At 54.6% G+C, this 22,307-nt stretch overlaps 1 protein-coding gene across 2 annotated transcripts in view; it reads right to left on the reverse strand.

The window, feature by feature from the left end:
* The window catches only part of Fhos (Formin homology 2 domain containing), a 144,982-nt gene that overhangs the window by 46,154 nt on the left and 76,521 nt on the right, over nt 1-22,307 (reverse strand). For both annotated transcript variants that reach the window (XM_025305026.1, XM_025305025.1), the window contains exon 3: nt 1,817-1,875. In XM_025305026.1, the coding sequence (XP_025160811.1) occupies nt 1,817-1,875 (59 nt within the window). The remainder of the gene's footprint in view (nt 1-1,816; nt 1,876-22,307) is intronic.

Here is a 22,307-nt window from a genome sequence, read left to right on the forward strand (position 1 = left end):
AGATGGGATCGTTATTACTTGCTGCTCCGTCGAAGGCAGCCGCGCGTCGGCTCGCGAGCAGAAGAAAGCAGAGGAGAAGAAGGGCAGAAGGAGAAGAAAAGAAGGAGAGGAGAGAAAAGAAAGAGGAGAAAAGACGGGCGAAGTTCGCGGGGGCCGGAGGTACACGAAGAACCGTTAAAATATGTAAAACGGCACGGTCCACTTCGGCTTCCGCTCCTCCCTCTGCCCTTTTGGGAGCTCTCTTTTTTTTTTCGCTTATTCCGTACCTTCGATCATCTCCACCAGCGCCTTCGCCTTCGGGTTCAATGAACCAGGACACGGGGCCCCGCAGGTGTAACCGACGTGCATAATCGCTCGCAAATTTTATTCTCCGCGGTACTCAGCATCTACTATATTTCGAGCGCGTGTTTCCCCTCTCGGAAATATACGCGCCGCCGCGTAGATTCGGTCGCGTTGGACGACGACGACGATGAAGACAAGGAGAAAAAGGGGGAAAAGAAGCAGGAAAAGAGACGGTCCGCCCGCGTGAGATATTCGACAGATTGTCCGCGGACAATCGAGCGCGCGCGACGCTTTGAAGCGCAATTCTTAAACTCGTGAGAGTCATTTGTCAATGAAACGATTAGCTGGAAGTATCGGGTATCGGCAGTATCGATCGCCATCGGTCGCAAGTCCAATAACGAATTTTGTAATATCGCGGATAAAAAGAATGTACGGGCGGAGAGGGAGTTTTTATTCGACATTGCGTGATTAAGCACCGTCCGTCATAGCCAGTGATGGATGGTGGCCGGGGTGCTACGATAAAGGATTAGCTCGATTTTCGCAGGTACAGCGTTCTGCACTCAGCGGCACGGTCATTACTTTGCTAATTATCAACAGACAACGGGGGCTCATTGTTCGCGACATTGTCTAATTATGTCGCGGAGTGTATTTTAAAAGACAGGCCCGGCGAGTCTCGCCGCGCCGAGAGAACGACGCGTCGTGAATTTAATTGTACAGTCGTTCTTCCTGTTACCGTTCGCACCTTCGTCCTCACGAGGTCTCCCGATACATTAAGGGAGGGGGGGAGCGGCTACCTGTCTGCCTCGGCGACGAAGACGAAGAATGATCTCCGGTCTTTGTTTCGAGCCGGCATCCGACCGGATGAAGAATCCATCCAGTTTTACGCACGACACACGTCGCTCGATATTAATGACGAACGCGCTCCGCGCTATATTTCTATATTCCGCAACGATTGAATATCCTGGATATTCAAGCAGTAATCGGTAATGGCGAATTAGCCGCATTATTCACCGCGTTTATTTACCGCCGGCCAGTGGAAACGACGCAAATGAATTTCGCACGATTGCGAGACTCAAATATTCAAATTGTTACATACAAACACGCGAGCCGACGGCTATATCGATGTATCATCACACGCGAGAGAAAATGATCTCTGCCGCGTATAAATCAGCGAGCAAAATGACGTGTCGCGATGCGAATCGGCGAACAAAGAGCCGGCCTGGAAAATTTGCTATCGCCGGCATCCGTCTTCGTCCGCGATCGTCAAAAGTCGATGCCTCGCGGCGGCGGCGGCGGCGGCGGCGGCGGCGGCGTTACAGTTAGCGGAAGGTCACCGTCGCCGGTGAACCGAAACCGGCGACCGAGTAACTAGAACGAGAGAGGCTCGACCCGCCGCCGGTTAAGGGTCGAGGAATCAGCGCGCGAGGAATCGGCGCGCTCGCGCTCGCGCGCGGATGATCCGTCCAAGTGGATCGTGGGAGCCCGCGTCGCGAGATTTCAATCAGGAGAATTCGCGTCGGCGGTGTGTGCTCACCTATGATGGTGTGAACCCTCACGGACAGCTGGGTCCTGAGAATGATCGCGTTCTTCCGGCTGCAACAGAAAGAACAAACAATGCCGACTGATTAGTATGCGCGTCCAAGTGCCGATTGTTGCGTGGCTTACGTATTAATATGTGATTAGAACGGGCCGGCGTGGGAGGGAGGGGGAACGACCTGGTGAACGACTCGGCAAGGGGGCTGCGGGAGGCGGGGGAGGCCCATTGCCCCAGTGAAGCGCGCTATTATTCGTGCCGCCGCGGATGGATGCTAATTAGTTACGGCCGCGAATTAATCGCGTTCGGTAATTACTTAATTAGGGCTCTGCGCGCCGCTCTGCGCCCTCCTTATTAAGCCGCGTACGTACACGTACACACACACACACACACACACATACATATATTCGCGAATAGATACGCCGTGTGAATGCCGATGAGTGTTGTTTCTGAACGGTACGTTCAGCTGGCCGGGCGGCTCCGCAGTATTTTCAAATCTAGACTCGCGAATCTGCAATTGTGACGCGCTCTTTGTTCCAACGTAACGACGCAGCGAGATAACTCGGTAATGCGCGGTAACTCGCGGTGACAAATCGTGTCGCCGGTCGGCTGAACGATCGATGAATGCTTTTTACGAAGTCGATCGTTGCGCTTATGACGCGAGCGATCCTCATCGGGGCGGTCACTTGTTTCGCGCCAAATTGCGCGAAATGGTAGTGCCGTATTTATACTTGGGTGCTGAGGTTCGTCGCGAGGCCATCGCTGCGTAAGTGAAGCCGACGTGGAGCCGAAATTTATTTTCGATACGAGGGACGATTTCAGGAGCGCCCGGCTAGATATTCTCTTTCTGAGATTAATCCGCCGCTGTTTGCTTTGTAAATATGAATCGAGAAGGCGGGTGTGCACCGCGCGGAGGCGCTCGCCGCTGCGAATGCAGCTTCGCAGGGGGACTCAACGTGCGCTGATATATAAATTGGGTTAGAGTGGCGCGCGGCTGGGTTTCCCCACTTCGCGCGCGCGCGCGCGCGTGTACCCTCACCTTGGACGGCGCGAACTTTAAGGCCCTGCGAACCTTCCCACGCCACGTCGCTGAGAAACCGCGACGACCGTGTAGACAATGGCTTTCAGAAAAAGGGGAGGGGAAAAAAGAGGCGACGAGGAGTCGCTCGCCGTCGGCGCGGCGGCAGCGGCGGCAGTGGTGGCGATGGCGATGGTGCGCGCAGGTTGAAAAAAAGAAAGAGAAAGAAAGAAAGAAAGAAAAATAAGACAACAGACACTCGGGCGTACGCTCGTTAATAATGTTTCCGCTCGTTAAATGAGAGAGGCAGAATGCGATTACGCGCCCTGAATTTCCCACGAATAATAGCGGTCGCAACAGTATGTTACTCCGGTGCGACCCCTTTCGAGTGCCGGCGAAGGGTATGAATATGGAGTGCAATGGAGGACAGATACAGAGACGCGCGGCGATCCACCTGGGGCATTAGGTGCGTTTAATTGAAAGAGCCGCGATTAAAACCGCGCAATTAATTCGGGAATTCTTCAATAACGTCGAAATAATAACAAAGAGCACAGAGATTTTCGATGGCGAATAATTTGATCGTGCAGTTTCGCTTTAATTAAATTTAATGAACGATTCAATCCCTCCGAGGGAGAGAGAGAGAGAGAATCAGTGAGGAATTCATCTAGGGAAAAAACCATGTTAACAAATACGTTCGATTAATGCAAAAAAACGGTGGCGTACCCAGCTTTGAATGGTAATCACGAAATGATGCAATGTGAAATTTGAATATCATATTGGTAATATTTTAATACCGAAGCGCAAAAATAAAATTGTGCGCGGTGATTTAATAGCCGATGCTGCGTGTGTATGTGTGAGAGGGAGAGGGAGAGGGAGAGAGAGAGAGAGAGAGAGATATTAATCTACACAAAATAACAAAATATATGATGATATTGGTTCTCCACGATCGTGATTGAATTACCGGGGCAGCTATGCATGAGCAAATTTATCAGACGTGTAACCAGCGGCTCGGGTTTCCCTCAATAAAGTGCAATTGAGGGAACCCGGCGCTTTCACTGACCGATGCGAGAATCATCTGATATATCGCCGTAACTGGAGCGCGATTTTTCGCTCTCCGTAAGGCAGCCGAACATCGTGGCGAGCGTTCGTTTGAGAACACTCTGCCCGATGCAGCGCGCCGAATGATATATCACCGCGCGGCGCAAAACAAGCGGCGGCGGCGGCGGCGGCGGCGGCGGTCGCCGCGACGGTGTTGCAGTGGCAACGACCGCGAAGGGTTAACAAACTCCACGAGCGAAGGTGGTCGTGCGAATAAATTAAAAAGTTTCAGGCACAGGGCCAAGTTCAATGTCGTAACACCGGTCGTTCGGTCGTTCGGTCGGTCGGTCGTTCGGTCGGTCGATCGAGCGGCCGATCGGGCGAACGAGAGAGCGGGGGCTACCATGTAAACATCCAATCGGCGTCTCCCGCTCCGATAACTTCTCGCGGCACTTCTCTCGTGCTCGCAACGGACAGCGCGATACGGTAAGCGTCTGTCCCACGGCAAAAACATACCGCGTGGAACGCATCGACTGTCGCGAATGCGGCTCTCTCTCTCTCTCTTTCTCTTTCTCTCGTTCCTACAAGCAGCTACACATGAGAATTTACCAAAGCGGCTCGAGAGTTTTCCCTAATAAAGTGTAATTGAGGGAACCCGCCGCTTTCACGGGCCGATGTGAAAATCATCTGATATATCGCCGTAACAGGAGCGCGATTTTTCGTTCTCCGTCCGATAGCCAAACATCGTGGCGAACGTTTGGGAACACAATAGCGCCGAGGTCATCGTGTGGTGTACGTGTGTGTGTGTGTGTGTGTGTGTAATGGCTGAACGCTCGCAACGGAGAGAAAAATCTCGTTTTCGTTGCATCAATTATCCTTATCGCTATCACCCGCGTCGAATATCGAGACTCTCGACTTGGAGAACACGGCCGCGGCGCGGCGTGCATCCGGCGGACGGATCGCGATTTATGAACGCGCTCCCCGAGAACGAGAGATTGCATTCTTCGCGGTGGAATCTCCTTCTGCCCTCGAGATTCAACAGTCGCGACGTATTCCAGGCCCATCTAGCAAGCCGCGGATTAAATTCCCCGCGTATCAGATTTATCACCGATATGCGAAGAATGACGAAGCTCGCGGCTGACCGGCGCGGCAAAGTTTCCGCGTATACAACGAGGGTGCGGAGCGAGTCGACGAAGGTACTCAGCAAGTACGTCGAGACGGTCGTCGTAACTTTCTCGGGGAAACAACGAGACGGTATCATAGAGGCCACCGGGAGAGTAAGGAGGGCGGGAGGGAGGGAGGGAGGGAGGGAGGTCGTCGAAATCTACCTGAGTAGAGAAGCGGAGAGAAGCCCTCATGCAAATGCGATTTACCTCCGGCGTGGCTACCGCCTGGCGGCAAGTGCACCCTCGGGAGAACGAAAGCGAAGCGGGGATAACGTTCCCCGGCAAATGGAATGCAAAATCGTGGACGGCGCGAGCGCCTGTGGGAACTTGGTCGTCCGTTGGCCGCTGGGCGACGAAAGTCTCCGGGGCCGAAAGGATTTCCAATCTCTCTTAATGGCACATTAATCGTGATTCCGACGGACCGAGGAGCAGCCGGGAGGAGAGAAGAGGTACGAGAGAGCGAGGGCGAGAGAGAGAGAGAGAGAGAGGGAGGGGGGAGGGAGGGGGCGAAGGAGGAGGAGGAGAAGGCTGTTGCCTTAAGCGCGATAACTCCTTCGACCGACAGTTTTCAATTGGCGAGACGCGAGCCCCGATAGCCCCGTCCAAGTTGTTTCGAATACCAGTTATCGATGCTCCGTCTTTTGCCCGCGCGCGTGCGCTCCCCGACCCGGAAGTTCGCGCGCTCGACGAGGGCGGTTGCGCGCGAGCGTCTCGATCGAGCATGAAATTAAAGATGCTCTCGTGGGGAGGTCGGTCGCGCGTTTACCGGGCGGCGGAGGGAAGAAGAAGAAGAGCGGCCAACCGGTGTTAATCCTTCGTTAACGCGGAGGAGTTTTAATTGGTACATTATGTAACGCGCGAGCGCGAGCGCGCGCCAACGGAAACATCGAATCTGCGCGACGGGTATTACCTATGTAAATGCGCGTCCCATATTATACAGCGAGGGAGCGAGGGATGTCAGTTGTAACGGAGTTACCGCGAGTTAGAGTAGAATTACTTCGGAGTTGCTTTCGATTATAATTAGGAATGTCATTAGGGGGTATCGATAAAACGCGAAATTTCGCGTTCGCGTGAACTCGACGAACGTCGGGCTCAATTTCGCGGCTGCCGAGTCGTCTGAGAGCGAGCGAGAGAGAGAGAGAGAGAGAGAGAGAGATTTGTGCGAAATTTCTGCCCGCAATTTCATTTCGATGAAAGCGAAAAGAATGCAATTGGATGATCAGCGTTTCACGACCGGACACACTCGCACGCGGACGTTAACCCTTCATTCCGCACTTTTTTTATAAATGACCATCAATAATTATTTTCATATGCAGGATTGGTCAAGGAATACAGGAAAAATTTTTTTAAAAATATTTCACTTATATTTTCTTGAAAAATAATTTTTTTTCGTCACTTTGCATATCTGCAAAACTAGCGCAGACTGGTGGCCAATTCTTTTCTCCCGCTTAGAGCCGCGTCTATTCAAATAAGCAAATAAGCAATTCGGCAATGTTAAACTCTGACTGACAGCAGAGAAAGTCCAGTTCAAACTCTGCTCTGCAGATGTGCAAAGCAGCGCAGTGAAGGATTAAACGGGAAACTTTCATTGCGCGGCGGCGCATTGCCGATCTGTCCGCGTCGTCCTCCGAATAATCAGCAAATAAAGAGTCGATTGCAGAAAACTCGCACAAGCTAATTACACCGCGCTAATTACCAGGCTATTCTGCCGTGCGAGGCTTTTGCTCGCCTCGTGCACGGAGCCTCGTGAACGGAGAGCGTGCCTTGCGCGAAGACGAAAATCAGGGTTCATTGATTCCGGCCGTACCGTCGTGCCATTCCCGGCGCGGAATTCGTGGATCGCGATGAAGATTAATGATCGCGATCCACCTGGATCCGCCTGAGAAGGGAACGAGGCGGTCGATATTAACCCCGCCGCGACCTCCTCCCCTGCTCCATTACACCTCTCTCTCGGAGCTGCTGGCCGAGCCCGCGGACGAGAGAGGATCAGGTAACCTGCCGACGCTCCCGAAGACGACTCGCCGCGCCGCTCGTCTCGCCTCGGTTCCGTTCTCGAGACGATTGCGAAACGACCCGATGTGTCGGAGTGAGCGCGCGCGCGCGAGAGAGAGAGAGAGAGCTATAACATTTGAGCAAGTTTCGAGTACTACCCACCACTGCTACTGTTGCCGCTGCTGTCGCTACTACCACTAGCACGCGCTCAAAGTGTTACGTCCGGCGCAAGGTTACACAAGACGGAATAATCACGAAGGACGGGAGTAAAGTTACGCGGGTTATGAGCTGCCAAGAAAACGGCGACTCATCCATCGAGCGCGCGAAAGAGACGGAGAGAAAAAGGAAGAGCGAGAGGTAAAGAGCGGACGAACGGAAACGCGTCCTTCTCGCGTCGCGAGAAGAAAGTTACTCCGCGCGCGACAGGTGGACCGAATAAGTCAATTAGCCGAGTTAGCCAAATGACTCGGCGGGAGAAGAGATTTCGGTACTTTTCCGCGTGTGTATCCCGCGATCTCCACCAAAGCCGCGGACTCGCTTGGCGGTGTGTCAGAGTGACCCGAGATCGCGCGGACGAGTGGACAGCAAGGCAACAACAAGACAGAAATACCTCGTTTAGCATTGTTAACAGCCTGCGCGCACGCGAGTGCATGCTCGAGAGAGAGAGAGATGTTTGTTAACCCTCAACCCGCCGCGATTACATTAGCGTGTGACATAATGCGGCACGCAACGGTCCCAGCCGCGATAATGTGCGGCCGCGCTGTCGCGAATGTCGTCGTATTTCACATTAATGAGCCGAACGGTACGGTTCCCGCGAGACGCCACTTTTCCTCGGCCGTCGAAGAGAGCCGGTTTTTAAGACGCGCGCGCGCGCGACACCGCGATCTCGCGTGCGAGTCGAGACTTTGAGAGAGAGAGAGAGAGAGAGAGAGAGAGAGAGAGAGAGAAAGAAAGAGAGAGAGAGAGAGAGGGAGAGACCTCGCGACGAAATCCGAGCTTCATCTCTCCCTCCGGCTTTCGGGCGCCGCGCCGGTGCTGAGCAAAAGCGCCCGCGTCGCGAAGCTACGTATACGTGTTAACAAGCGCACGCGAGCGCCGGCTAATGTATTCCGGCATATCCTCCGCCTCCGCGAGGTCATGCGCGAAAGGGGTGAACGTAATGTGCGCGCCTGCGTGTGTGCGTGTCCGTGTGTTGGTCGATTAACGGTTGTACAAATAAAGCTCGTCGGCTCGATTGCGTAACGATCCTAGAGACGACGCTTAAGGTCAGGTCCCAGTCTCCCTAGGTCGGAGCCATAAATCACTTAGGAATTAACCCCTCTAATTGGTTCGCCGGTATTTAAATCAAACGCTCGCGCACATACGCTCGAGAGAGAGAGAGAGAGAGAGAGAGAGAGAGAGAGAGCGGGAATGCGGACGTGCAGGGTACGCCGTACGCGTCGCGCGACTCGACTCTTCGCAGCGCGTGTGAATGTCGTTGAAGCCGGCGAAGATGTCGTCGCTCCGCTCGCGATTTTCGCAGCTTTCTGGGATCGCCGAGCTAATTAGCGGAGCTCTCTGGTTGTTCGAGGAAGAGGAAGGGAGCGAGAGAATTGCCACCGCTAATGGAAACGACGTCTAAATTAAAGCAACGCTCTCTCTCTCTCTCTCTCTCTTTCTCTCTCTCTCTGTCTCTCCGTCTCTTTCTGTCTCTCTGTCTCTCCAACAATTCCCGTTCTATCGCAGCGCGATAGAAAGAAAAGCTCGAGCGAGACTCGCTCCAACTGTGCTCGGTGAGAACCGTATCTCTCGCACTCGTGATCGTCCACTTGATCATCCAGGAATAAATCTCGGGGGAGCGGGGAGGAAGGGGAGGTAGGGGGTAGGAGGAGACGAGAATCAAGTCGAATATAAGGACATCAATCGGATCGAAATTCGGAGCAGGAGTCTCAAGTCTCTCTCTCTCTCTCTCTCTCTCTCTCTCTCTCTCTCCCTCTCTCTCTCTCTCTGTCGACGCGGAGAGACTACAATCGTCTCGACTGCGAGAGAGACGCAGCTGGAGTTTCGCTCGATAGCGGTGTTTCGCACACACAATTGAAATCGATCGGCGACGCCTCAATGACGATTTATTCGACTTTAAGTGGCCGCTCATTTGGGCGCTCGCCTAATGACAGCCACGCGCGCACGGGGGCATCGCTTTTGGACGGCGAATTTAGGCGGTGAATACCGATCGGTTTCGATCGAGGCGGCTCCCTTCGTCGATTCTTCGTCGCTTCAAGTTGCAAGTTGCAAGGGAGAAAACGTCAGTGCGCGATGGCAGAGTGGACGACACTCGCCGAATTCGCCGTGCGCGGCGCGATCGCGACCGCGAGGGTGGTGATCGATGATCGATCGGGTCTCGCGTGACGGCATGTTTTCAAGAGGACGACGACGACGACGACGACGACGACGACAACGACGACGTGCCGTGCTGCGTCGCGGTAAATTCTCCGGAGGATGCTCGGGAGGATTCAATGAACCCGAAGGAAACCCGAGCGGCACACTCTTCTTCCCTTCCTGGCAGCGTCTCTTGGAACGAAAGGCCGAGTCACCGGCTCGTGATCGTGCCTCGAACGCGAACGATCGACGAACGAACGAACGAACGAAACGCGCGAGAGTGAAAGTCAAGGGGCCGACAATCGCCGCGGAATGTCATCGAGTCGCGAACGAGATTCACGAGTGCGTTCGAGGGGTGAGGAGGAGAGAGAGGTCGGACGCGTCAAGTCGCGTCGCCAACAGCTGCGATTATGTCCGCGGTCTGCGCCGCTCACCGCATGACTCCTCTTCCTCGAAGGGAGCTATTTGACTCTCGGGAAGTTACCTCGACGATATGTCGCGCGATGTACGCGGGGATAGAATATCGGGGGAACGCGGGGGGAGGAGGGGACAGCGCGAGCGCGCGCGAGAGTGATGTTCCTCGTCGTCATCATCGAGGCGAATTTCGACGATGGACTTTTTGCGAAGCTCGAACGGTACTTGGCGCGCTCGACGAATACAACCAGACGGTTGAAGGCTCCAAGTCCAAGACCTGTCGCGCGATACCGTTGATCGCGCGACGCGTTGAAGCCGCCGCTTTTACGGAAAGCGCGAGATTTGCCTCTACCGAGGCCGAGGGTCCTCAGGTGTTTCGGGAGAGACGATAATTAACGACGCGGCGCGTCCGGAGACACGTGTCTCGGGATTATCGTGAGATAAAATCGCGTCTCCGACGATTGGCTAATTGTGGAATCGAGACAAGAAACGGCCGTATAAAGACCCGTTAGCGACATAATGAATTATTAATACGGTACGCGGTCGCACACGCTCGTCGTCGCGCGAGATTCCAGCGGCGAGGTGTATAGCGAGTGAGAGGAGTCGTCTGGCGTTATTTTGAAGAAGAAAGTCTCCTTCAGCTTACCTGACGACATTCATAACGCTCTCAACGATTGTCATCTAATTCTTACCGCCTTTCCAACGCAAAAAGGAAATAAACAAGAAGAAATGGAAGATCATGTAACTTTCCGTCGATCAACGCGGCACTCTCGATCAATATCGTGATCTCTCGGGGCGAGTTTAGGTTCTTCGTGATTTTTGCGCAAATACCGATCGCACGATAAATATAAACGAGAAAAACGAAAGTACGTCACGTCGCTAATCTTCTCACAGCGCGTGAAATTCGACGACGCGGCGGGCGTAGCTGCACGCGTGGCGACGCGCGCGCGGCAGGATTTACAGCCGCTGCATCGCGAAATCAGAGGTGCTGACGTATCAAATATACGATCCGACGCAACAAATATTTTCGAACGATTGATTTATACGCGCCACTCTCGATGAGACTGTAAATACACGAATCGAGCGACGGGAGCCGCCGCCGCCGCCGCCGCCGCCGCCGTTGCTGTTGCTGCTACTGCGAGAGATGATCGTAAATTCCACGTCCACTAAACCGTGCCGATTAAACGCTCGAGGGGCACCTCGACGAAAAGAAAGAGAAAGAGAAAGAAAATGTCAATTCCTGAAGTTAGCGCGGTATCATGACGACTAACGGCAGAACGGAGTGCGGACGCGCGTGGGCGTTTACATAACATTCCTCGCAATCGCCAAACTATGCCGCTGAAATTGGGCCAATTTGCCCGGGTCACCCTGTATAAACAAGCGTATACCTATAGCGAAAAGCTTCGGGTTCGTAATCTGCCCTCTCTCTTTCTCTCTCTCTCTCTCTCTCTCTCTCTCTCTCTCTTTCTCTCGTTCGTTCTCTCAGTCTCCATCATAAACGATGCGGCGGGTAACACGTTATCGAACCGCAACGCGCGCGTTCGACGCGCAATTGCATCGGCGAAAGATGCATCGAGGCGCGGCGGTAACTGAATTCATCTTGGATTCACCGCGATCGATCTTGCCGAGAGGAAGAGAGAGAGAGAGAGAGAGAGAGAGAGAGAGAGAGAGAGAGAGAGAGAGAGAGACACCCCCGACCCGACCCTACCTAATCCGACGCGACGCGACGCGCGCGGCAGCCCACGCGCGCGCTCGTACGCCCCAATTATTCAAATGCACCCCCGAACGCGCTGCACCTGTTGCATTCCAGATGCAGATGCACGTCTGGGGCATCGAATCGTCTCGAACACGCTCTTTGCATAACCAGAGTCGACGAGGCGGCTGAAAAATTTCTCCCTTTGGTTATGGCCTCCGAGCGCGATCACCCACGCGAGTGCCCTTACGCTGACATTAACGACGATGAAAATAAGTAGAGAGAGAGAGAGAGAGAGAGAGAGAGAGAGAAGACAATATGTATCTAAGGTTGAATCCGCTAATGCATGAGAAGGCTGCAACCGTTAATCCGCGAGGACGGATTTCCTCGACGTTAACAACGTGTCGCGCGAGAATTGTACCGTTCAAATATATATCGCGCACGTCTATTCTCGGGAAATTCCTGTTTTATATCTCAAGCGAGTGATATGGCTGCGGGAATAGGTTTCCTTTAAATTCCCCCGGGTATCCCGGTTATTGTATATTTCTAGGTCACAGCGTACGAATTCACGTCTGCCGCGCCTGCGGGGGAGAGAGAGGGGGGGAGAGAGAGAGAGAGAGAGAGAGATTGAGAGAGAGAGAGAGAGAGAGAGAGAGAGAGAGAGAATTCCTCAACTGTTCCATTCCACCTCGATAAATAACGCCGCCGATGTATCGTCACGTATATAAAGCCCGAGCCGGCCGTTCTATCTCGGCCGAGGGCTTTTCATAAAAATTAATTCCTGCCCGCATTTCCCGAGCACATCCGACGAAACGAGCGGCACGATCAGAGGGGAAAAATAGCACGAGCCCTAAAATACCCGTCGCGCGACACCTGCAGATTATCCGCTCCGTAGCGTTGTTCTCTGAGACGAGCGAGAGCGCAAGCCATCTCCGAGGAAGCCATCGCGAGGCGAGAGAGAGAGAGAGAGAGAGAGAGAGAGACACAGCGGAGAGACAAAGGGAGGAGAGAATTATTCGTCGGAGGGGTCGGAAGAGAGAGAGAGAGAGAGAGCGAGAGAAATCGGTCGATATTTACCAGTCTGGCGGCATCACGCAATCGCAATGTCATGTCACCGGGGCTCGGCGGGGGATCAGCGACGCACTTCTCAGCAGCCTCAGATCTCACTTTCGATCTCGCGCCTCGAACCGAACGCGTCGACGCGCGAGCAACAAGGCGAGAGCACGAAGGGAGCGAGAGAAAGCACCAGCGCGCGGCAGCCGTGCCGAAGACTCGGGTCTCTCGAGGAGTATCGAGAGGCGCTCACGGTGGTGCCGAGGTCTAAGCAACGACTGGTCTGGTGGAAGCCAGGATGGCTTCTTGCTGCCTGGTCCCCGCGTTCGCCACAATAGAAACTGGTGGGAGATCAAAACGCTGAGTGGTCGTCGCGGCGATGTGCCGGTGCGCGCTCATGTGTACGTACGTACGTGCACACACACACACACACACACACACACACACACACACACACACACATACACACACACGCACACGCGCACGCATACGCGCCTATGCGCGCGCGCGCGCGCGTTGCATGTAATATTCGCCTTCGTACAATGTCGACGCGCACACGCCTCACGCCCGTCACGAATCGCGCGTGTACGCACTCCGCTCGCCTATAGTATCATTCAGAAGTTCGCGCGCGATCATGGAGATCGGCCGCGCGCGCGCGACTATGTCGCGGCTTTCGTAATGATCGCTGACCCACTAACGAGAACCGATTCGCCGGAGGAGAATCAGCCGTCGGCGACCGAGGAAGATGAATTATTGATCGGCCGATGTCGCGTCGTCGCGCGAGACTCGCCAGTCGATTTCGCTTTTTGTCGTCTTAGGAACGTCCCGCACGGCCGACGGGTTCGCCTCGCGCGTTACGAGACGCGCGCTGCTTTATCCTTGGCCGATGCGCTCGAGCTTATGGAGACTACTGTACCTCCTCGACGGAGGAGAATAAGGGATCGCGACGGTGCGGTGGCGTGTAGACACACGCGGGAACCGAGCGGAGTCGGTGGGTACAAGGCGGATCGCATGAGCGAGCGATTCTTTTTCTTTTGCGTTTTGATTGTGCCGCGCGTATGCACAATTGCACGCTGGAAGCGCGCGCCCCGAGAGGATCGTCTTACTGTGCGCCAGCTTTTCCGATGAGAAGAGGTAGAAACGGAGGAATAGACGGAACAAGAGAGAGAGAGAGAGAGAGAGAGAGAGAGAGAGAGAGAGTGCTATCCGCGACAGCGTTCGCTCGGTTCGGATGATATGAAGGAAATGTCTCAGAGACGTTCAAGAGGCAACGAGCTCCAGCCAGAACGACTCCTAATCAATCCGGAGTCGTTCCCCCAGATCGCCGCGCGCGTCTAGGCAGCGTTTAATTTACTTAACGTGGCACAACGCGCGCGTTGCGCGTGTACGCACCGCTGCTAATTACGCAGGCAATTTCAGCGGCGGGCCCTTAGGGCACGTCAAGGTCGAGCGCGACCCCCTCGGCCCACCTCGGCCCACCTCCGTCCTAACGATTTCGCTTCTTCAGCCGAGACCACCGTCGGGCCGATCGACCGTGAAGAAAGACGAGCGACCCGACGAGGACTCGGATTCACGCGAGCATGATGCCGGTGCGAATTCATGGTCGAGCGCGGTCGCGCGGTCGTTCCCGTCGGCAGAGGAGAACCTCTCGCGTTGCTTTTCTCGCTTCCTCGGCGGAGAACGCGCGCCGCCTTGGGCATCAAAGCCGGGCGTCAAAGGTGAACGGTAACGCCGAATTTATCGCTCGAATTCTTGAGCGAGTTAACGAGCCGCGCGCGAGATACCCGCCGCCGGAGAGCCGTGTGTTTGTACTTTCGCGATTATCGTTGTCTGCACGTCCTGGAGAGAGAGAGAGAGAGAGAGAGAGAGAGAGAGAGAGAGGGAGAGAGAGAGAGAGAGAGAGAGAAGGCGAGGGGGAATGGGAGGGAGACTCCCTTCAGACTAGATGATGCCGTCTACTAGCATCTTCCATTTCTACCCCGCTTCGTGCGGCCACGCCGCCACGAAGAGAGTCCGTATCTCACCGGCGGCGCGCGGCGGACGGGTGTACGTCCGCGGATAAAGCAACTCGTTAATCTCCGGTTGTTAGCCAAGGTGGAGAGATACGTATCTCGAGGTTTCTGTTGCAGACGGATGATTCGCCGGGACTACTACTATCGCGGTAACCACCTCGGTTACTCGCGCCGTGAGAGAGCGTAGCCAACGGAGCCACAGGGAACGACGAGGGCCGAGCGCGCCTCTCTCTCTCTCTCTCTCTCTCTCTCTCTCTCTCTCTCTCTCTCTCTCTCTTTCCGCAAAGGGTGGGCGGCTGGCGAGATTGCGCGGGGGAATATCGCTTTGGAGCGGATCCCGGCTCGTTAATTAGCCCGGTGATTTCGAGCGCCATCCGGAGCGCGAATTTTGCCCGTTAAAGAATAGAACGCGCGGAAACGGGAGAAAAGGAACGAGTGTTAACAAGCGTGTTATCGCCGCGCTCACGCGGAGCGTCGTCGTTCGTCAGACGGCGGACTGACCGTGCGATTAGTTTTCCCAGATGAACGAGAGCGAGAGCCGAGATATATTCTCTTGGTGGTATGGTGTCTCGGTGCGGGGCGCGGGAATGGAGGGGCGGGGAAGATCGACTCGGCGAATAATCGCGGCACTTAGGTGGAAAAGCCTCGCGGCCGCGCGCGCGCGCGGATCGCTCGTTCATCGAGACCTCTTAACGATTACAAATGACCGCGGTCGACGCTTCGTTACGGCCTTATCGCCGACTCCTGTAACTCGCGTGTACGACGTACAGCGGGACGGAGGACGAATTTCGGGTCGTTCTGTTTTTGTTCGTTGGGAGCGCGAGCGGAAGAGCGAAGACCGACTGACCGACCGACGACGGCTGTTGGCGACGGTCTCCTTACGACGACGACGACGACGACGAAGACTGCCTCTCGAAAGCAATTCGGAATACTAAGAAGCCGACGGCGTGCAGGCGGAGAAAACGAGATTTCGCTTTCAGGGGCTAGCCGGCGAGTATGAGCGGAGAGACAATGAGATTCCGCCGGCGAGTTTTACACGTGTCCGAGAGTGGCCTCGTGCGCTTTTTACGCTTCGCGGCTGGCCGCGGATGAATGAAAGCCGCGGAATGAGGAGCAATTATCCATAATAATCCGTCCCGGTGGAAAAACGATTCTGAACGGTCGCGTTGTTTGTCATGAGACGGGAAGCCGCTGGCTGAAAAGAATAATTACGAGGCGGGGTCTCTGCGGAATCTCGAGGCTTTTGTTCATCGACAAGTATTATTTGCATTAAACGTCATCGTTATATATATATATATATATATATATACACATCCCGAAATGAACGAAAACCGAGTCGAGGTGGAGTCCGAATCGCGGCCCACCGAATATCTCCTCGAGAGGAGACGAACGAGCAAAGCGAAACTCCCGGTGAATCGTCGGTGCTCTTTCGCCGAAAGAAAGAGAGAATACCTTTAAGCGCGATTAAAATCGCGGCGGCCGCTCTCCGCGGCGACAACGTGTCGAGATAATTCCGCAATTATATCGTAACGTTCCGTCGTTCCGGCGAGCTATTACACGTTCGATACTCATCGAAGCTCGCGCTCCGGATGAAAAATAGCCCGAACAAGGGACCGCGCGGAGACGCGCGAAGGGCGGAGCCGTGACATTGATAAGTTCCGATCGCGGTTAATTCCGGAGTCATCCGAACTCCCTAAAGATTACAAATGGCTCGAGCGAAGCGGCGGAACTTGGCCGTGTCCGCTTTGCCTTATCTGCGTCTCTCGCGTGCCATTTTCCCGCGCCGAGAAACTTCGCTGTTCCCCGGGCTCCCCCCGGCCCTTGATAACGCGCATTAATATCAAACTTATTACCGGCGCGGGTCGCCGGTGCTCGCGCCGCCGCGCCGTGACGGGCCGCGTAAAACGGTCGCCGTGCTATCGCCGGGAGGAATCGCAAATCTCGAATCGCGAATCGCGAATCGCGCGCCGCCGCCTTTCGTTCGGCCACGTCGCCCCGCGATCGCGATACATATCGTTAATTAATCCGCGCTCATACGTTGTCCTCTCCTCCGCGGCGGTGTGCTAAAAAGGCGCTTACCCGGCGGCTTATAAAGCACGGCGACGCGACGGCACGGCAATTAATCGAGTTCGGCCCGCGTCGGTAACGGTAACTAATACGGCGACAATTAATCACGCGCCGGCCGGTAATCCATGCTCATCGATATCCTCGTCGCGCCATAAATTACTGCCTGCTAATCCCTCCCTCCCCCTCCCTCCCCCCTCCTCCTCCTCCGCCCCTTACACCCTGTCCGTACATTTGTCTAACATACTTTAAGCGTGCGTTCATATTGCGTAATGCGAAAGAATCGTGGAGAGCGAACCGGCGACGGCGAGTCTGTAAGCTTTCACGCGCGCGCGAACGTGCGCGCGATTTTCGTCTCCCTCTCTCTCTCTCTCTCTCTCTCTCTCTCTCGGTGACATTAATTCACGGAAGCTATGTCGAGGCGTTTGCACGCGACGAGGAATCTGTGTAACATTGAAGATTTTCTTCGAGCCTCGCCCCGTCGAGGAGAATTCTCAGTCGAAGCGATCGCGTCGACCTGATTCTCGTTGGTTACAAGCGCGAGTCCGGCGCTTCCCGTCGCTCTCCTCGTGTCTACCTGGCTATTTATCCGCGCGTCTTCGTCTCATCAAAGCGACGAAGCCGGCCGCTAATAACGAACGCGAGCGATAGAAGCGCAAACGTATCGATACACTCGAGGGTCTTCCACGAACGAAAGGAACGTGCCTCGCCTGTCGAGTTTTGCGTCCCCCTCCTTCTCCCGCACTTCCCCTCCCGCGGTCCCTCACACGATCCTTTACCTTCCGCCCCGTGGACATTGGCTCCTTCGATGGACAGTCCGTTCATACTCTCACGAACGATTCCAGACATTCCCGAGCGACACCGCCGCGCCGCGCCGTGCTATTCTTGGCGGCGTGCTGGCGCATGCAGCCGGCGTCTTGCACTTCGGTCGCTTCGCTGCTTCCTTCCGGTGCATACAGACGCAGCCTCGGACACGTGGAAGGTGTCAAAGGGACGTGTCCGTTGAAGAGGCTGAAGACGGACAACAAGAGGGAAGCGCAGGGACGTGCGCGGCACGCGAATACGCCCGACGCTTATATTGCGGCGCCCGGCCTCCCGCCCGAATTACCCGGCCCTGTTTGCCCCGATTATTGTTGCAAAAGCTAGGTCTAATTATTATTATTATCGCGAACGACGTAAATCAACGAGGGCGCGCGTTTATGGCGAGATAATGGTGAACAATTGTTTGATCGTTTAATTGTCGCGAAACGATTCGGCGTTAAGCGGATTCCGGCGAGTTCCACCTCGATGACGTTTTCCCGTTTGACGATTGAATCTCAAACGAAACTGAATCGAGCGAAATTTAATTTCGCCGGCCCCGATACGAGAATTTAATGGCACACGGATATATTATATCGGCACGGAAATTCGTTTGTTTCTCGCTGGGAAATGTTCATTTGGTTAAGCGTTATCGCTGATGGGTTTTACTCGATGGAGCTTCCCCCTCTCTTCTCTCTCTCTCTCTCTCTCTCTTTCTCTCTGTCTCTCTCGGTTTTTATTCAGTTAAGGGTCGAGACTTTTCTATGGGATTAAGCTGCGTACGTTGCGAGAGCAATGAGATGAACAGGTCCTATTTCCGCAGGAAATTTGACAAAGACCCGGCGTGGAAATTGCGACACGCGTCACCCGTCTCGTCCGTGCGGTTCCACGAGCGCGAGAGACAAAGTCTCTCTTTGATCAACACTTGATGGTCCTTCATATGGATTTAGCTTTCTCCGATATTAACGTTCGCGTGATGCGGTAATAATGAAGAATAATATCGTGGAACTCGCCGTGATCCTGTTGTGTGTACCGAATAAACGGCGTCACAGCGCGCGTGTGTGCATGTGTGCGTGTGCGTGTGTGTGTGTGTGCGTGTGTGTGCGCGCGCATGTGGACGCACGCGCGCGCATTAGAATTCCCCGGACTTTCTACGATGACGGGCGGACTTTTAAAAGGTGACGCGAGCTCCCGCGGACAAATGAAACTTTTACGCCGTCCCCGTCGTTAATTCCACGACGAATTCGGAATAAAGAACCGTGAATTAGCCCGGAAGGCAATTTCCCCTCGTTCGCGCGTTTCGTTAATCACCGTGCGGCAAGCGCGGGGGGCCTTTAAATAAATCTAACTTGGAGTCGTAAAGAGCTTTCGCGGGGAGACTTTTTCTCTCGGTGACGAAGAAGAAGAAGAAGCGGGCGGAGCAAGTTTCGCACGGTGATGCGGCATAAAATGTGGACGCGACAACGCGACGACAGGCGGCAAGATATGAGAAACACCATCATTCTCGCACGTTATTATATGATTTTACGGTTGATGATAAGCGCGGGGAGAGAACGAGAGAGAGAGAGAGAGAGAGAGAGAGAGAGAGAGAGAGAGAGAGAGAGAGAGAGAGAGAGAGAGAGAGAGAGCGACCTGCGACTGAGAGCGCGCGTGTAAAGCGCAAACGCTCGCGGGATTACGAACGGCGTGAGAGGAAGATCCTCGAACGGGCAGAAGCCGCGTTAACAGATTTCCTCATTTTTCTCGCGGCCGCAATGCGGTGATCCGTGTGCGGAAAGGCAGTGTTTACGACAGCGAGAAGCTCCGAGCGAAACGCGCGGATACTTTTATGAACTCGATGCGCAGCGCGCGGTTAAGACGTTCCGCTGGATCCGTTAAGAGAGTTTCGGTGTTTCCCGCGCGGAGGAATGCGCGCTTCTCGAGAGCGAGAGAGACAGAGACAGACGGATAGCCGGATAGAGACGAGCAGGTGGACGGATGCGAGGGAGGGTGGGGTGGGGGGAGAGGAGGCAGAGAACAAAAGGACAAGAGAGAAAGGCTCAGGTTAACACACTCGAATTTGACAGCGCGCCTTGCCAGCACCCACCGAACGCTTCGCGTTCATTCACATTCGGAGAAAACGAACACGCATGTTGAGCCGCTCGGGCGCGCTCAATGGGAGTCCCGTTTTCAGGGAAAGAACACGCGCGCGTCCGGCGCGGAATTAAATCGCGCGAATCGCTTTCGCAGGAATCGGGTTAAGGACGCGCGATTCTCGTTGCCGCCGACTTTCGTAATAACAGAGTCGTTTCTTCGTGTTCGCGGAAGAGGGTCAATCCCAGCTCGCCCCGAGCTTGAACTCAAGTTGATCGGTGTCAAAGTGTACTCCGCTTTTCGCGTCAGCGTATGTTCCAGTCGACGTCGCGTCACTCGCGGCTCTCGGAGTTTCCACGTTTGACGAGCGCCGCGTGAGCCGCGGCACGCGGGAATATCGAGGTTTCTCCTCTAGAGCGAATTCAATTTCTGCCGGAGGAGAGTTTAATTCATTCGACTTTGATTTAATTAAAAAAACTTTCTACTCCGTCCGCTCGCGCGGATTCTCCTCGATGTATTCTTCGGAGCGTCCGACTTTCCGCGATTCGGCAAATTTCGACGAAACGGACTGTTGAAAAATTCGAGAGGAAAAAACCACGGTTCCTTTTATCTTTAATGCACCCAACACCCCGGTATCTGTGCGAGGAATTGCGCATCGTTCGAGCGAGCGAGGGAGAGAGGGAAAGGGTGGGGGGTGGGGGAAGAGTGGTACGGCGGGAAATAATAGCCGCGCGGAAAATGGCCAGCGTCCGTCGATAAGTCGACGCCTCAATGTGCAAATATTTACGACACCACATCGAGTGGTGTTTGCGAGGCGGCTATCGATGCGTGGGTGTTTTATTTGCATCGCTAACGCCGCGCGCCTCGTCCCGAAAATTCAAGGCTGGCCCCGGGCGTGTGTTCAGGCTGCGTAGCGCGCGTGCGACGTACGTTTCACAAAAAAAAAAGAAAAAAAAAAAACAAGAAAAACGGCGTATTTATCCGGGAGAGCCACCTCCAGCTCGGTCGTCCGGGGCGCGTCGACTCGCCGCGGGGGTGGCACCTCGGCAGCGGCGTGTTAAAGTTACATCTTCCAGATGTCCCCAGCGGCGCACCCCGCGAGCAGCGGCGAACGAAGAAAGCCGTGATATTTTTCCGATCGCGGGCACGGAACGGAACGACGCGGACGATCCCGCGGAAAAGCCAGCTCGCCCGAGCTCTCGAAAATAAAACGCGAGCGCGTGCCTCTCCCCCCGCCCCGAGCGACGGGGAGTGACGCGGAGAACGCTATCGTCCTCGCTCGATAGGGTTGCCAAATCCAAAAGTTAAAATTACCGGACATTTCTTCTTCGGTGGTAAAGCGGACCCAAAGCGGACTGTAAACCGGACAGAAATAATAATCCGTAACGTTACATTAAATACAAAACATGACAAGAATTTATTTACAATATTAATTTCCGAACAATTTTGTAAACCAGATTCGATTGAATAAAAGATAATAAACTATTACTTTTTTAATATACACGGAATGATGGATCGGCTGGATCACTGGATGGCTTTTCGTGGCGCTCGATCGTTTGTAGCCGCTTGAAACGGAGAAACGTTGCTAATATCTGAACTCTCACTCCATTGATCGGATACATAACTTAAAAACCGGACATACGGCGTCCGGTTTGACTTATTAACCGGACACTGGACAAGACTTCTGAAAACCTGACAGTCCGGGTCGAAACAACGGGCAGTTGGCAACCCTACCTCGCGATCGAGTCTAGCTCGAAGCGCACGGCGGCGAGCCAGTGGCTCGGCTATCTTCGCGTTCTCCTCGTTACTTCTCATTATACGTACACCGGCTTTTGCTCTCGCGCCCTTAGCGCGGGGCTGCCGATGGCACCCCGCACTATCCAGCCGCGCGCCTCCTCGGAAAGACGGAATCGAGCGGCCGGTATAATTAAGAAGCTTTATACGCGTCAGCGCGATTAATCATTCGGCTGCTGCGCGCTCGCCGTGGATCGAGTGAAAGCGACAGAGGCATCGGTCTCGGCGTCTCGATACGTCGGCGCGTTTAGCCGACCTGTTATACCCGCGATCGTCTCGAAAACTCGGATTTATCGCTGGAGCCGAGTCCTCGTGTAACGTTTCCTCACGCTCGCTCACGCGTTCCTTGCTTCCTCGCGGAGGAAGGTTCACGTCGCTCCCGCGAAGAAGCGAGACGAGCGTGCGGAGAGAGAGAGAGAGAGAGAGGCGGGCAGGCAGGTAGAGACGGGCTACCGGGCGGAGGAGACCGGCAATGCGGGCCGGGTCCCGCAAGAATTTGGACCCTTCGCGAGAGAGAGAGAGAGAGAGAGAGAGAGAGAGAGAGAGAGAGAGATTCCTCAAAAGAGAACAGTTCGATTCGGACGACGAGGTCGCCTGTCGGCGGACCGGTTGATCAAGCAGCCTGCCTCTCTCTCTCTCTCTCTCTCTCTCTCTCTCTCTCTCTCTCTCTCTCTCTCTCTCTACGCGGAAGGTATCCAGAAATTCGCGCCGCCTAAACGGGCGGGAGGGAACGTCGTCCCAGCCAGCGAAACGCCGACTTTAGTCTTTGCGTTTTTATCCCAGGATCTCATTGTGTAAAGGGACACAACCGTTGTTTCCTCTCATTTCTTTTTTGACCAAACCGCGCGCTGAATATAATAAGGCCGTCTGTGAGCGATGAAGAATGGAGGAGGCTCGCGGGTTATGGAATGAAGGAAGAGAGAGAGAGAGAGAGAGAGAGAGAGGGAGAGAGTGCTCTCCTGAGAGACAAAAAGTTGAAGCGTTATCCCTGCCTTTCCCGAACCACCCGAACTTACGCGAG

Source organism: Harpegnathos saltator, unplaced genomic scaffold, assembly GCF_003227715.2.
Source record: "Harpegnathos saltator strain DR-91 unplaced genomic scaffold, Hsal_v8.6 scaffold664, whole genome shotgun sequence".
In the NCBI taxonomy this organism is placed as follows: Eukaryota; Metazoa; Arthropoda; class Insecta; order Hymenoptera; family Formicidae; genus Harpegnathos; species Harpegnathos saltator.